The sequence below is a fragment of the Cololabis saira genome, chromosome 24 (assembly GCF_033807715.1).
Source record: "Cololabis saira isolate AMF1-May2022 chromosome 24, fColSai1.1, whole genome shotgun sequence".
Lineage (NCBI taxonomy): Eukaryota > Metazoa > Chordata > Actinopteri > Beloniformes > Belonidae > Cololabis > Cololabis saira.
In genome coordinates, this window is record NC_084610.1 from 3,300,262 (window position 1) to 3,317,451 (window position 17,190).

The following is a 17,190-nucleotide window of genomic DNA, read 5'->3' on the forward strand; positions in this document are numbered from 1 at the left end:
TCATTTAAAAATGTGACTGGCACACGTCCTTTTCACCTAAAATGATCTTTCTCAATGTAGAAGGTTGACTTCAAAATGATTTGAAAATGGTTTTATAACCCTCCCAGACCGGTAGTTGCGACAATCACTTCTCCATTGCTCATGTCTTCCTCTTTTGGCATTGTGCTAACACAAATCCTCCAGACCAGCAAACTGTCAAAACTGCACAAGTTCTTAGGATTGCCCACATTATTATTCAACCTAATTCCATTAGACTTTAGTGCAGAAATGAAGGAGCATGCAGAGGAAAACAAACGTAATAATGCAGCTTTCAATAACCACGTCTACCTCATACTGCTGCACCTTTCACTTCTTCTTAAAATTGTATATATGTTAATAAGAGTAATTTGCCTCTTTACTGTACAGTAAGCGAAATAACCGGAGTCAAATTCCCAGTCTCGTTTGACCTGGACAATAAACCTGATTCTGATTCTGGTAAGCATAAAAATAACCATGTTAACCTGCAGAGGTGTCTTCAGTATTCACATTCATTACTCAGGTAGAAGTACAAATACTTCGTTACCTTACTTAAGTAGAAATTTTGGTTATCTATACTTCACTGGAGTAATTATTTTTCAGACGACTTTTTACTTTTACTCCTTATATTTTCACGCAATTATCTGTACTTTTTACTCCTTACATTTTAAAAACAGCCTCGTTACTCTATTTCATTTGGGCCTTTAAAAAAAAAACTATCCAGTTAAATTGCTCCATCCGGATAGAGTGAATTTGGTTGTGGTTGTTTCAGATGTTCTTGTCCAGTTTTGTTCTTACATCCATTCCCTCAGATTCCTGCAACTAAACTTGGATGTACATTCCAATAAAGGTTAGGATAAATGATAACATGAACATGAAGTTTGACTTTTTGCACCATTACAATACTTATAGGCAACTAGTCATCATATCTGCTGCTCTCTGAAACACATGTTAATGCTCAATAGTACACATATATGCTTCTTTAATATATTTACATTATACTAAGATGCATTCATTTTCAATGACTTTTGTCCTTAATGGCTTTTTCCCCCTTACATTACTTTTACTTTTATACTTTAAGTAGTTTTGAAACCAGTACTTTTATACTTTTACTTGAGTAAAAACTTGAGTTGATACTTCAACTTCTACAGGAGTATTTTTAAACTCTAGTATCTATACTTCTACCTTTTGTAGGGTTTTGATTTTATTTTGAAAATCCCGGAGGAATGCCATTGTTACTTTGTTCCTGGAGTTTATAAAGTTTTCAGAGTGGAGGCCCCGCCCCTAACCCCGCCCCGGCCACGCCCCCTGCCGTGCCTATAAAGCTGCAGGAAATCCAAGTGCGACGGACCGCACTCACAGAATCTCCTTAAAGGTGCACTGTGAGACTCAACAGCGACACTTTTCCCCTCTTCCCTCAAAAAAGGAATCAAAGCAACATCATGGTGAGTCTCCACGTTATTCGGATGGAAAATTTTAACCCGCTTCCCAAACTTTGTGATGCTCGTGATTTTTCTTTTTCCTCTCTGGCCTCGAGGCCTCGAGCAGTGGAAAGTATTTCCATGTTTGAACGGTGGACGCAGGCTTTGGTTAACTGCTTCCATATGAGGTGTGCTGGGGCCCGGGACTGCTGATGTGGCCCCCGGGGCTGCTGGGGGCCCCAGGGGGGGCCAGGCTGAGCAGAAACCCGGCCTTCCCTCTCGACTTTGTTCCCTTGCATCACCAGAGCAGACGAGCAGCGCGGTGATATTTGGAGGGAAGCCTGTTGTTAGTGGCTCCCAGCTTAAACTACTGAAACACTGAGTTATAATTAACCTCATGTGGAAACGGCTTTGCTCTGGTTCTGGTTTCAGGGCCAGACTCCCTGTGTGGCACTGGCAGCACAGTTTTTGGAGGAAAAAAGCAACACTAAAGAGAGCAGAATGCCCACATCCCTGCGGCCTCTTCTCTTCTCTTCTCCTGCTGTAAAAGTCCTAATTATTTTCTGAACAGCAGCCACTTTACTTGCACACACAATGCTGCTCTGTGTCTGAGAACACGACGTCAAGCATGACCTCGATGCAGTCCTGACAGGATACAGGAAGCAGATTATTGCTCAACCCCCCCCTGGCACACACACACACACACACACACACCCCTGAGACTAGTGTGAATGTCACTGGATGATTCACCATGTTGCAGCAACCAGACATCACTGTCCGCCCTCAGACTGATCTGTGACTGATCTGATACTGTGATTTTTAACGGGGAACCGGGTCGCCCAGACCAGTTCCTGCAGCTCCACTGACCCCTCACTTAAAATAGCCAGCTGCCCTTTCCAAACGTGGCACCCCCCCCCCCCAGACCAGGACCTCCTCCTCTGGCCTGAGCGGGAAGCTCTGGAGGAGGAAGGAGGGAAGGAGGGAAGGAGGGAGGGATCAAAATTCAAAACAAGGCCCTCATGTGGGCTGGGGCTGGATTCACCAATATGTTCTTAAGAACGGTCTTAAGAAATGTCTTAAGATCTAAAATTAAGAAGTTCTTAAGTGCAATTCCTCAATATTTTCTTAAGAACAGTCTTAAGAACTGTAATTTCTTACGAATTTCTTATTTTTATTCTTATTTTTCCTACTTAAGAACTTCTTAAAATACATCATTGCATTGCACGCGCCAACAAACAACATTTATACAGGTAGTTTGGTCTTAACCGTCAGTCACTCACTAAACATGGAGAAGGAGAAAAAGAGATGCAGGAACTTTTCAAGGTTATGGTGGATGAGATTAATGTGCAAAAAAAAAATACTATTGGGGAAAATTAATAATAATGAACTAACATGCTAACAAACAGTCAACAGGCTCTTTGTGTAATTAATTACAAAGTATATCCTCAAACTATGACCTACTAGTCTAAACTTGTCTAAAATGTATTGAAAAAGGTGAGATTAGAGGCTTATTATTATTATTATTACCCTTTCACAGAAGACATTTTAAGACAGGTCAAGGTTGTCTTAAAGTTCAGAAAGAAGTCAAGAACAAATTTGAGAACTTTTATTTCAAGAATATAATTTTTTCTTAAGTTTTTTCTTAAGAAGAAAGTTGAGAAATACTTTTTTGGAGAATATGACTTCTTCTCTTTTTTCTTCTTAAGACTGAACTTAAGAAAAAAATCACACTTAAGAAGATTTTTCTTAAGAATGTTTTGTGAATCCGGCTCCAGGCTGCTTCCAGGTTTCAGGCTGCTTGTGCCTTTTTTAAAGGGGACCTATTATGGCATCTAATACCTATTTTAAACAGGCCTTGAATGTCTTAAAAACAAGCTTTTTTGATTGTTTTCGCTAAATAAATTAGAAATTCAGCCTCTGAGCCATGTCTTTATCTTCCCATTCTCTAACCTTTTAGTTTATTTCAGTCATGACATCACAAAAAAAAAAAAAAAAATGACAACAAGAAAACAAATACACTGTTCAAAGAAAACATTACAAAAAAGTTTCCATTATACAAATAACATCGAGACCGAAAAAGGTGTTTGCTGAAGCAAAGCTTATTTGCCTACCCTCAAAAAGATTAATTAAAGTAATGAAATAAAAGCAAGAAGTAAGAGAAAAGACTGCCAGTAAAACAAATTGCCTCCACTGGGATAACAAAAAATCCTCAAATAAAAATAAAGGTGCAGTCTACATGTTACCTTCATCCTTAAAAAAACAAATCACCAATTAAATAAATACCCAACTCAACATAGCAAGCATCACCACTCATTAATTTAATATAAAGAACCTCATTATCTATGCAGGATTCTGAGTGGGCGGGGAGGCTATGACTGTGTTTCCATGCATCAATAACCCTTTTAAAAACCCGAATATTGGCAATAACCCGAATTTGCACGGCCATGTAAACACCAATAATCCCTTTTGAATAACCAAAATTTGATCATATTCTGGTTTTTAAAAACCCCAACATGAGCCCTGGGTTACTCCTTTTATAACCTGAATATTGGGTCATGTAAACGCCAAACAGAATATCCCCATCAAACGGAACAGGAATCTGTTTTCTGCTCATGTTCTGTTCACAAGGAATCCTGGTCTTTTGAGTCCAGGAAGTTCTTCTAAACACGGCGAAACACAAGACCAGGAGGAGACTAATCACTTCATAAATGGAATGAAGGATATGAACATTTCTGCATTTGTAGACGGTAGAAAGTACCGCATTTGTTTTGAATTTGGATACAGGAAGAAAAAGCGGAAATGACGGGAATTAATTGCATCATGATGTTGTCTGTGTGTCGCTGGTTTGATCCAGATATCCCGAATGATTAATTATCATGTATACAGGGATAACCCTGTTTACTCACGCATGTAAACGGAATATTCTGAATGTTTCAGTAACCGGAATATTAGCAATAACCAGAATTTTGACTGCATGTAAACGTAGTCCATGATAATGAGGCTCTGTGCTGATTGGCTGCCTGAATGACGCGATACACCACTACGGAAAAATGGCGGAAGCTCCGGCCGGTGGAGTTAGTTGAGGGCGTGGTTTCACGCATCGGAGGCCAAACTATGTAAATCACATTTTGGTTACGTAACAAAACGGAGCAGAATCTTATGTGTTCATTTGTGAGTTGATGAAGTTGGTCTCGCATCTCGTTTTGTCTGGTAGTTTCCGCCAAACGGTGAAAACGGTCCCGCCCAAGAGCGTGTTGACGCACCGTGCTAGATGGCACCGATATGTCCTTAAAACAGCGGGAAGCTTTGGAGGGAGGGATCCAAATTCAAAACAAGGCCCCATCATGTTGGCTTTCTGGCTGCTTTCAGGTTTCAGGCTGTTTGTGCCTTTTTTAAAGCAAATTCATGGAGGGATGGTTTCTGTTCTTGGGAGCCTCCTACAGTTCAGGTGTGGTGCTGCACTTTGCAGTTGAGCAAACGAGTGGATTTATGCACGAAACCCAAATAAAAATGGAACCAATAGGCAGCGAAATCCCGGTTTTTATTAGTTAGCCTTTGCGCCAAACTTTATTCCTACGAATAACTTCTTGACTCCCGATCTTTCTGAGACTTCTGGACATCCCTGCCTCAGAAACTGAATCTCGTTTGGCACCCTAACTCCTACGTGACGCAGCGGGAACCAAACGGAGAAACTTTGCTGATGAGACGTCATTTGTGAGTTGATTAGGTCGAAGTTGGTCTCGTAGGTTTCACCAAACGTCCACTTTCGTCCAATATTTCCCCACCGAACCCTAGCGGAGGTTCCTGTGGTCTCGCACCCTCGGCGGCCGGTGTTCACGCACCACGCTAGATGGCACCCGATTTAAAAGACTACGTTTACATGCAGTCAAAATTCGGGTTATTGCTAATATTCCGGTTACTGAAACATTCGGAATATTCCGTTTACTTGGTAATTAATCATTTGGGATATCTGGATCAAACCAGCGACACACGGAGAACATCATGACGCAATTCCCGTCATTTCCTCTTCTTCTTCCTGTATCCAAATTCAAAACAAATGCTGCTTCAACTTTTCTCTCACCTTCTTGTAAATCTTCTATCCCGGTACTTTCTACCGTCTACAAATGCAGAAATGTTCATATCCTTCATTACATTTATGAAGTGATTAGTCTCTTCCTGGTCTTGTGTTTCTCCGTGTGTATAAGAACTTCCTGGACTCAAAAGACCAGGATTCCTTGTGAACAGAGCATGTGCAGAAAACAAATTCCTGTTCTGTTTGATGGGAATATTCCATTTGGTGTTTACATGACCCAATATTCAGGTTTTAAAAGGAGTAACCCAGGGGTCATATTCAGGTTTTTAAAAACCCGAATATGAGCAAATCTGGGTTATTCAAAGGGGTTATTGGTGTCTACATGGACGTGCAAATTCGGGTTATTGCCAATATTCGGGTTTTAAAAGGGTTATTGATGCTGGAAACGCAGTCAGTCATTAAAACATCAACCTGTCTTAAACAAGTGGTTGTAGTGGTTGCCATGGTAACCTGAGCTGAGGCTGCGGTGACGGCGGCGCGTCCCTCGGGTTCCCCGCTACGCGTTGACCCAACGTGGCCTAAGAGTGCTGTAGAGTTCTCTCCCAGCCCGGTGGGGCGGGGGGGGGCTATTTCAGGGATCCCTCTCTTATTCTGAGCCCGTGATGCATCCGGGGGATTTTGCAACTATAATTTTTAAAGTGAAACAGTTTTATGGCGCCGCTTTAAAGTTCAACCAGTTCAAACATGTGAAGAATGTCATATCGGCGTTCCGCTGGCCCGTGTCACACGTTTGAGATGAGATTAGAGGCCGCCGTCAGCGCCGCGCGCCGTAAACACGGAGCCGCCCGCCAGGTACCGGGAGATCCGGTTCTGCTGGGCGTCAGCTGCCTGACGGCGCCCTGACCCTGATTCCCCCCTCTCCTCCTCTTGAGAGGCTTGTTTCTCTCTCTGTTGCTCCTCCAGCTAAAACCTTCCTCCCGGATCATGAGACGGAGCTTCTGCTCTGTGCACCTTCCACCCACATCGTTACTACAAAGTCTAAATACCTCAGCAGGGCGGGGGAGCCCTCTGGCCCCGGCACACGAGCCATGACTCATCATTCCAGATTTGCTTTGTCATGTCTTTTTTAATTAATGCAAGACTTAAATGTTTAACTTAAAGGGAGCGTGTTGCCGGGCAACTGTCGACTCCCCCCAGACGTTCACAGCAAGAGAAGACGAGACCCGTCTAAATATGAGATATACAGGAAAGAGGAAAATTAGAATATTGTGATAAAGTTCTTTTATTTTCTGTAATGCAATTTAAAAAAAAAAACTAAAAAAAAAAACTAAAATGTCATACATTCTGGATTCATTACAAATCAACTGAAATATTGCAAGCCTTTTATTATTTTAATATTACTGATTATGGCTTACAGTTTAAGATTCCCAGAATATTCTAATTTTTTTAGATAGGATATTTGAGTTTTTTTTTAAGCTGTAAGCCATGATCAGCAATATTAAAATAATAAAAGGCTTGCAATATTTCAGTGGATTTGTAATGAATCCAGAATGTATGACATTTTTGTAATTGCATTACAGAAAATCACAATATTCTAATTTTCTGAGACAGTCCTGTATAAGAAAAACCAGCAGCGCCTTTTTTGTCTTCGAAAACTTTCTAAATTCCAGGTGGATTCTTCCCTGATGACTAAGTTTTATCGTTCTTTCATCGAATCTGTTATCACTTTTTCTTTTGTTGGTTTCAATCCTTGAAGGTCAAAGACAGAAATTTGCTCAATAAGGTTGTCAGTCTAAGCAGTAAAATAATTTGGTCGGCTCAACAAACTTTACAAGAACTTTATGACAAACAGCTGATCAAGAACTCCATGTTGTCTGATTCTCACATCCCTTAATAAACAGTTTCATTTTCTACCATCGGTTACTGCTTACACTAACAGATACAAACACTCCTTTGTTCCTCCGCTATTGTGCTTTTAAATGCCGGAAGGAAAAGGTAGTGGGTGAAAGAGCCTTCCCTCTTAAGCTCAGGTCTATACTATGATATGTAACCTATTGTAACTTATTATGTATATTTTATGTATACAGGACTCTCAGAAAATTAGAATATTGTGATAAAGTTCTTTATTTTCTGTAATGCAAAAATGTCATACATTCTGGATTCATTACAAATCAACTGAAATATTGCAAGCCTTTTATTATTTTAATATTGCTGATCATGGATTACAGCTTAAGAAAACTCAAATATCCTATCTCAAAAAATTAGAATATTCTGGAAATCTTAAGCTGTAAACCATAATCAGCAATATTAAAAAAAGGCTTGCAATATTTCAGTTGATTTGTAATGAATCCAGTTTCCAATTTCTTTTAATTGCATTACAGAAAATAAAGAACTTTATCACAATATTCTAATTTTCGGAGACAGTCCTGTATACTATGATGTGTAACTTATTATGTATATTTACCATTGTGTGCTTCTCCTGTTGCGAAACTAATTGCCCCCTTGGGGAGAAATAAAGTAATTGATTGATTCTTGTTTGTTTTTCACAATAAAACTCTTAAATCTGCTGCTTGAACGAGTCGTGGTTGACGTGTGCTGGTTCTGTCCCCCACAGCGCGAGTGCATCTCCATCCACGTGGGCCAGGCCGGCGTCCAGATGGGCAACACGTGCTGGGAGCTGTACTGCCTGGAGCACGGCATCCAGCCGGACGGGCAGATGCCCAAGGACAAGCCCACCGGCGGCTACGACGACTCCTTCACCACCTTCTTCAGCGAGACCGGCAACGGGAAGTACGTGCCCCGGGCCATCTTCGTGGACCTGGAGCCCACCGTGATCGGTAAGAACCCCGGGGAGGGGGGCGGTGCGTTCAGGATAGGGGTGTAACGACACGATATTGAGGTCACGATAACGATACGATATTATAGCAGTATTTTTTAACAACCTTCAATGAGGAATATATGACTGGAAAAAATGGTCTTTTATTTGAAAGACACAAAATACAAAACAATACTGTGCTTTTGCTCTATTGTTCCAGTTTGTAATGCTTTATAACTGTTTAAGTTTTAAAGAGAAAGCCAGGCCAACCATTTTCCACAAACTGAACTAAAAGTAAATGTCAGGTTTGCATTATGATCTTCAGTTTATACAAGTACAAATATTTAGCCACAAACTGAATAGTTTCTCTCATGTATGATTTGACTTTTTTCTTTTACAGAAATTTAACTAAAATTAAATAATTGAATGTAAATAAATACATACAATTTTACATCATAAAAAGATTGATTCATGCTCACCTTATAAGTGTAAGAGGAGATTTATTTTAGTTAAGAAGGTTATTTTGGTCATTCAGGGTTGATTATTTTATAAATATATTCTTTGTTCTGATGTAAATCAGGGACTATAATGACACTAGTCAGTTTATCTGTAGTGATTAGTCTGTTTTAGATTAGGCGGAGTGATACGCCACAGTACGGCACTAGGTGCTGTGTTGATGTTCTAAAATCCTACACTGTTGAGGGACATTAAAGTACACTGGAACTCAGCAGAAGTTGTCCCCGTGTTTATCCTACTCACCACCCCAAAAAGGTTTAATTTAATAAGGTCAGGCTTAACTCTACACCAGCCTTACATCAGTAAAAGTTCAGAGCTCAAAACCTGCAAGAGTCCCGTGATCGGGACCAAAACGGGACTAGTTTCTTCTGAGTGGAGGAAGATTTTGGTCCGGGGTCGAGGCGCGGTCGGATGGGCGTTTACTAGTCAAAACAATAGATTAATATTAATAACCCAATATCGCGATAGTTTGTCTCCTCCACGACACGTATCGGGACGTTTTTGTATCGCAAAATTTCGTGGCACGATATATTGTTACACCCCTAGTTCAGGAGTGGTGCGTTCAGGAGCGGCTGGGCCGCGGTGCGTTCAGGAGCGGCTGGGCTGCGCCAGCGGCGGTTGAAGGAGTGGTTGTGGTTTTAGTTCTGGTGCTGAGAAGGAAACCAGCTATTCTGGTAAAGTAGCTTTGGGGTTCAAAGTATTAAAAAAACAAAAGGATTCCCCTGAAAGTCGTTGGAAATTTTTCCAGGGGAATTTTATTTAAACTTCAGTCTGAATGTCTCAAAGATGAAGGAAGTTATTAGACTAATGTGTAAAAAGACAGTTCAAACATGTTTTGCAGATTAAAAAAAAAAAAAAAAGGTTCAGGGCCACAGTGAAAGAAAAATAACTTTTCTTTTTAATCTCACATTTCAGATTTTCTTTCTCACTTTTTAATGAGTAAACTGAAATTTCAAGGCTCTGGCAACTTTGAGATTTAAAAGAAGTCAAAGTTCTTTTGTCTTCCTGAATAAGACATCCCGAGAACCGTAAAACATCGTGTGTGTGTGTGTGTGTGTGTGTGTGTGTGTGTGTGTGTGTGTGTGTGTGTGTGTGTGTGTGTGTGTGTGTGTGTGTGTGTGTGTGTGTGTGTGTGTGTGTGTGTGTGTGTGTGTGTGTGTGTGTGTGTGTGTGTGTGTGTGTGTGTGTGTGTGTGTGTGTGTGTGTGTGTGTGTGTGTGTGTGTGTGTGTGTGTGTGTGTGTGTGTGTGTGTGTGTGTGTGGGCTGCAGATCTGGGCGCTTTCAGTGCCGCCTCAAACTGAGGAGGAAGACGAGTTTAGGATCAACAACACCTCAGAAAATCAAGGAGAGCACTTTCTAGTGAAAGAAGTAAAACTCAAAATGTCTGAAACTTTGAATTGATCTCCATTGACATTTAATTCCCCTTGATGTGGTTTTTATTTTTTAAATGTTAAATCCAGAATCCTGACTATTACTTTTTTTTTATTTGAACCATAAAAGAGAAAAACAAAAACAATTAACAGACAAAAGTAATATGTGCAGGAGAGGTTAAAAAACCCTGTACGGGCTTATAAAAAGCACCTCCCCAAGGAAATAAAAGAATTGACAAATAAATCACCAACAACAATAATACTGGTATTCACAAAATAAATAAGAAGCTAAAACAACAGACAATAAGAAGCAAACAACATGAGCAGGGAACATAAAAACAAAAACATGAGTATGTAGGGTAATAATCCACATCTAACATACTGTAAAATAAACGTTTAAGAGTCTTGATTTAACAGAATATATTTAAGTCTTAACTTAAACATTTTGATAGAAGAGGAAGATTCAACAATGAACTGATAGGAATTCCAGATTAACGATCCTCTATAAGCAAAAGAAAAAACTGTGTGTGTAGTGCGACAAAAATGGGGATGAAGTTTATTACTGTGTCTTGTGTTGTAAGAATGGACCTGAGAATTGCTGTAAAGAACTCCTGAAAAGATTTGGAAAGCAAGTGGGAAAGATGGATATATTTATAAATAAATATGCATGATTGAAGTATGTTTTTATCGTATAATGACAATATGAGAAGTTTCCTAAACAGAGGGGCAGATGGAGAGAAATAATTAGAGAAGGTGGCTAATCTAACACATTTCTTCTGAGTGATAAATAATTTCTGTAAAGTAGAAAGATAAGTACTGGCCCAAACAATATTACAATAACTGAGATGTGGATACATTAAACTGTAAGAAAGTATGTTTAAAGAATTCTGCGATATAAAAGCCCTAATTTTTCTGATGATACCAATTGATTTTAATACTTTGTTGTTGACAAGATTAATATGTTCAGACCATGTTAACCTTTCGTCAATTAAAACCCCTAAAAATTTGGTAGAGGAAACCTGGGTTATGTTGTTATCCCCAATAGAGATCTTTGCATTGGCTTTACAATATGCTTTATTTTTTCCTCTAAATATAATAAAATTAGTTTTTTTTACATTTAATGTTAACTTATTTATCCGGAACCACTCACAAAATGTAATAATGCCAGAGTTGGCTTCACTAATCAAAGAATGAAATTTACTGTGTGTCTATCAGAAATGTTCTATTCTAAAAATTCAAATTTGTTTCTTACAAGTCACTTTTTTCCTCTGAATAACTTTGTAGTATAAATGGGATCTAAAAATTAAAGTGTTTCTTGAGAATTCAGTTTTTTTTTTAATTTGGAGAAAAACATCAGAATCCTGAGAACACACAGGTTTCCTCTTACTACAGTCCTAAACTTTCTTTTTTATAAAAACTCAAACTTGTTTGGGTTTTAAAAAATCTTGCAAGTTGAGTTTAATGCCACGTCTTCAAATGCCAAAGGTTTGACATAAAAGATAAGAACAAAACCTCCGAAGCTGGTCAGATGTCTGGTTGATGATCGTCTATATTAACGAGCTTTTATGATTGGGTCGTAACAGTAACTGGACTCAAAGGTGCCGCCGCCGTTTGTCACCTCTGGATACAGTTTCTGTTCTAACTTAGTGCATCAAGGTGTTGTACTTTTGGACATAATTATATTGTAAGAGCAACTACATGAACTCAAACATTAACCCGTTTTCAACCGTCCCGGTTCTCCAGATGAGGTCAGAACCGGAACCTACCGGCAGCTCTTCCACCCGGAGCAGCTGATCTCAGGGAAGGAGGACGCTGCCAACAACTACGCCCGCGGCCACTACACTGTGGGGAAGGAGCACATCGACGCCGTCCTGGACAGGATCCGCAAACTGGTACGATGATGCTCTGATGTTGGACCAAGTAGAGCTGGAGTTCTAAGCAGTGAAGATGTTTTTAGCCTTTAGGGGGGTCAAAATAGTTGTTTTTATAGAGACGTTTAGGGCCCAGTCCCAGTCCCCCCCTACTCCCATTTTTCATCCCTACCCCTAAATTTTGGGTGTTCCTGTGAGGGTAGTGGTGTCCCAATTCCTCTTTGCATGTAGGGCTAGTGGACATAACGAGGGTTGGTGTGTATGAATCTAACCCTTCACAGCGAGGGATTTCAGATACTGACTTCACCGACCGAGTGCTAGAGAAATTTCCCAGAATGTTTTACGTCATCATTTGCAGACTGAATCAAACGAAAAAAAACATGGCGGACATTTCTAATTTTTAGTGAATAAAATCAATATTTTGAGTTAGTTTCTACATAAAAATGCATTTTGATTAAATTTCAAGCAAGAAATATATATTTTACTTTCATAATATTGACTCAGTGAATGTACATAATCACTCGCTTGCTCGTTTTTTCAGATCTCGCCAGAATAAAGGCTGATTTATGGTTCCGCGTTACACCAACGCAGAGCCTATGGCGTAGGTTACGCGGCGACGCGCGCCGTAACACGGAACCATAAATCAGCTCCTGAGCCGGCGGCTCTTCTCATCCCGAAAACATCAGAGCAAATTTGTTACCAGGCGTTATCTGGATAAACTGAGCCCAGGTTGGGGATCTTAACGGTTACTTTTACGCCTGAAAAAAATATTAAAACGTATAACTTATTATAAATATTAAAACTTAATACGTATGTGCAAACGTAACTACGCAGTCACTTACGTACCCGAACGTAAACCACACAGTGACGTAGCAAGTGGTGTCCCAATCCCTAGGGAACATTACAAGGGCCCTACGCCTGTGGCTTCATTTTCAGGGCTAGTGGTAGAAAGTAGGGGGGGGGATTGGGATTAGCCCTTAGCCTTTAGGGGGGTGAAAGTACTTGTGTTTTTTATAGAGTCTAGATGTGTAACCTGCACCTTCTCTTCCAGTCGGACCAGTGCACGGGGCTGCAGGGCTTCCTGGTCTTCCACTCCTTCGGAGGAGGAACCGGCTCCGGCTTCACGTCTCTGCTCATGGAGCGACTCTCCGTAGACTTTGGCAAGAAGTCCAAGCTGGAGTTTGCCATCTACCCGGCCCCCCAGGTGTCCACGGCGGTGGTGGAGCCGTACAACTCCATCCTGACCACCCACACCACCCTAGAGCATTCCGACTGTGCCTTCATGGTGGACAACGAGGCCATCTACGACATCTGCCGCAGGAACCTGGACATCGACCGCCCGTCCTACACCAACCTGAACCGGCTCATCAGCCAGATCGTGTCCTCCATCACCGCCTCCCTGCGCTTCGACGGAGCCTTGAACGTGGACCTGACGGAGTTCCAGACCAACCTGGTGCCCTACCCCCGTATCCACTTCCCCCTGGCCACCTACGCCCCGGTCATCTCTGCGGAGAAGGCCTACCATGAGCAGCTGACCGTAGCTGAGATCACCAACTCCTGCTTCGAGCCCACCAACCAGATGGTGAAGTGCGACCCCCGTCACGGGAAGTACATGGCCTGCTGCCTGCTGTACCGCGGAGACGTGGTGCCCAAAGACGTCAACGTGGCCATCAGCAACATCAAAACCAAACGCAGCATCCAGTTCGTGGACTGGTGTCCTACTGGTTTCAAGGTGAGTAACACGACTACGGTTAGGCCCAGTCCCAATCCCCCCTAGTCCTACTTTTCAGTCCTACCCCTAAACTTTGCGCATTCCCGTGAGGGTAGTGGTGTCCCAATTTCTCTTTAAGGCTAGTGGGGAAAATGAGGCTAGTGTGTATGAATCTAGCCCTTCACAGCGAGGGATTTCAGATTCTGACTCACCGACCGAGGGCCAGAGAAAATTTCCCAGAATGCTTTACGTCATCATTTGCAGACTGAATCAAACAAGAAAACATGGTGGACATTTCTAATTTTTAGTGAATACAATCAATATTTTGAGTTAGTTTCTGCATAAAAATGCATTTTGATTACATTTCTAGCGAGAAATATATATTTTACTTTCATAATATTCACTCAGTGAATGTACATAATCACTCGCTTGGTTGTTGTTGCGAAGTCTTTTCAGATCTCGCCAGAATAAAGGCTGATTTTATGGTGGAAGGGAGGAAGGGAGGAAGGGAGGAAGGGAGGAAGGGAGGAAGGGAGGAAGGGAGGAAGGAAGGAAGGAAGGAAGGAAGGAAGGAAGGGAGGAAGGGAGGAAGGAAAGAAATGAGCCAGAAAGGAAGGAAGGAAGGAAGGAAGGGAAGGGAGGGAAGGGAGGAAGGAAATGAGCCAGGAAGGAAGGAAGGAAATGAGCCAGGAAGGAAGGAAGGAAATGAGCCAGGAAGGAAGGAAGGAAATGAGCCAGGAAGGAAGGAAATGAACCAGGAAGGAAGGAAGGAAGGAAATGAGCCAGAAAGAAGGAAAGAAAGAAAGAAAGAAAGAAAGAAGGATAAATTCCCGTTGATGAGGTTTTTGTGTAACAAACATGGAGGATCTGAGTCATTACAGTTTTGCAGTACAGGTGTAACTCATTTCATTGGTTTTATCAATTCAATTTAATTGGTGTAGTTAGTATTCAGTATTCTTTTAGAGCAGTGATTTGGGGGTTCCAAAGACTGAATGTGGTGATAGATTTATAGTTACAAAGATGGAGTTGAATTGGTATTTTTATTGTCATTTTTATCGTTATCGTTAAATTATCGTGATACATTTTTTAGTCCATACCGCCCATCCCTAGTGAGGGCTAGTGGTAGAAAGTAGGGTGAACATTGAGATTGGCCCTAAGAGTTGCAGCTCCAGATCCTTCCATCCGTCTGATGCCTCTCTGTTTGTCACCAGGTGGGCATCAACTACCAGCCCCCCACCGTGGTCCCCGGGGGAGACCTGGCCAAGGTGCAGAGAGCCGTGTGCATGCTCAGCAACACCACGGCCATTGCCGAGGCCTGGGCCCGCCTGGACCACAAGTTCGACCTCATGTACGCCAAGCGGGCCTTCGTCCACTGGTACGTGGGCGAGGGCATGGAGGAGGGCGAGTTCTCCGAGGCCCGGGAGGACATGGCCGCCCTGGAGAAGGACTACGAAGAGGTCGGCCTGGACTCGTTTGAGGATGAAGAAGAGGGGGAGGAATATTAAACGAAGATCAAGTTCCCTCCAGAGCCGAGCGCTGATGTGCATTTCAATGCGTGGTGTTTAGACGAGTAACGAACGCCACTTTTAATAAACACCAGTTTCTCCAAAAAGGGACTTTTTGAATGAGAGAATCTCTCAACTTTGTTTTCTAATAAAGCTGTTTATTCCTAATAAAGCTGTTTATTCCTTCTAAGTTTGTCTTTTTCTGAAAATCCTACTTTTTTAAATCCTTTTAATGCAGGAGAAACAATTTGGCACGGAAAGCTTTTCTTATCAATCATCTGCAGTCATATGACTCTCATAAGCCAGAGGAGATAACAGTGAAGTGTTTTGATTCCATTAGTTTCTAGGTCATCGTGAGCATGGAGGTCCAATAAAAACTCATTTATGGCCAATTCTTTTTTATGACAACCATAAAATTGCAAAACAATTAGTAAAAAATCTAATAAAGTAATAACGTTCATTTTCTGGACATTAGCACAATAAAATAGCTTTATCTGATATTAAGCTTCTTGGATGAGCTTCGGGTATCCGGCCGCTAGAGGGCAGTGTTGTAACTAAAACCTGAAATGTAACTAGCTTTTCTGTGTCATAAAAGATCACTGCAAATTATTACAACTATCTTACGTTTCAATTTTCATGTAAATCATTATTGGAGCATAAATCATGACATTAAAATGAATGAGAAGCATTTTCTCCAGAATAGCCAAAATCATAAAACTGACATTGTAGGGTCTTTATTTGAATTCTTGTATTTAAATATGGCCTAACCAGTAAAAAAATTTAAAAAAATGAGGGGGGATGGTGGATTTTATCATATGGGGACAGATAATTTGTGCTGATTACAAATAATATAATATATTACAAATAATAGCAGTGACCAAAACACCTGCAGAAATACTGCAGGAATGACATAGCAGCAGTTAAATGCAGCCTTCTGTAAGCTTTAAATATCCACTGGGCTTACATCAAATACATCAAAACACAACAATAAAAAACACTTTTCTGAACTTATCAATATGACTCTGTCCTTCACAGGATAAGTAACATGGATCACTGCAAAAACTCACAATCTTAACAAGAATATTTGTCTTATTTCTAGTTAAAATGTATCATTTTAGTAAAACAATCTGATTACACTTAAAACAAGACTCATCACTGGAAAAAACAATTTTCAACTGTTTCAAGTAAATTTTCACTTGAAATAAGTAGAAAAATCTGCCAGTGGGACAAGATTTTTTTGCTTGTAATGAGAAGATAAATCTTATCCCACTGGCAGATTTTCAGAGTTATTTTTCTGGTGTTATTTTTCTGGTGGTGACTCTAAATGTTGAAATAGCAGTAAAACCACATTCATTGATGAAATGACATAAGGGATGGAAAGGAGGGATGTCAGTTTTACAGGGGGGATGATTTGGACCGTTTTTATTTCAGGGGGGATGCCATCCCCCCTCATCCCCCCTCATCCCCCCTCATCCCCCCTCAACTCCAGTACTGGGCCTAACAACAAACACAAAGTCTTTCAGTGGCACAGCCTTAAGTTTAAACAGCAGATTGATGTTTGGCATTTCTTAATAAATCAACAAGACCACATACTTTTCTCTTCTGCTTCAGGAGTTTTTTCCTCCTTCGATTTTCTGCAGACCCACCAGAGACAAACTGGTGTCCCCATTCAGATCTTAAATCTCTGCTTCTCTGCTTTTTCCTCCCTTGGCCGGTAGATAAGACCTTCATACCGGCTCCATAATTGCTTTTGATGTAATTAAGGCTCAGTTTGGAGCGGAGTCTCGGTAGTGTGGACAGGGGATTTACAAAGGTCACGCAGGACAGAGACGAGGATGAATGTGCTTGACTGTGCCGGCGCAGTCACATTCCTACTGTTTCTGTTCAACACACAACGCTGGCGCTTAAATCTGATCTGCGGGGCTTTAATGCT

The 17,190-nt window shown here is 41.0% G+C and overlaps 1 protein-coding gene across 1 annotated transcript; it reads left to right on the forward strand.

Annotated features, from left to right (window-relative positions):
• The first annotated feature begins 1,335 nt into the window (after positions 1-1,335).
• LOC133424980 (tubulin alpha chain-like) lies at positions 1,336-15,447 on the forward strand. Its single transcript, XM_061715604.1, has 5 exons — positions 1,336-1,460; positions 8,084-8,306; positions 11,914-12,062; positions 13,093-13,773; positions 14,964-15,447. Exons 1-5 carry the CDS (start codon positions 1,458-1,460, stop codon positions 15,255-15,257), a joined length of 1,350 nt encoding a protein of 449 aa, XP_061571588.1. The 5' UTR covers positions 1,336-1,457; the 3' UTR covers positions 15,258-15,447.
• The last annotated feature ends 1,743 nt before the right edge of the window (positions 15,448-17,190 follow it).

Bases quoted from the DNA above. Each gene is read 5' to 3' on its own strand.
- LOC133424980 (XM_061715604.1), top strand. The intron at 8,307-11,913 runs GTAAGAACCCCG...CCGGTTCTCCAG, and splicing joins CCTGGAGCCCACCGTGATCG to ATGAGGTCAGAACCGGAACC. The intron at 12,063-13,092 runs GTACGATGATGC...CTTCTCTTCCAG, and splicing joins TGGACAGGATCCGCAAACTG to TCGGACCAGTGCACGGGGCT.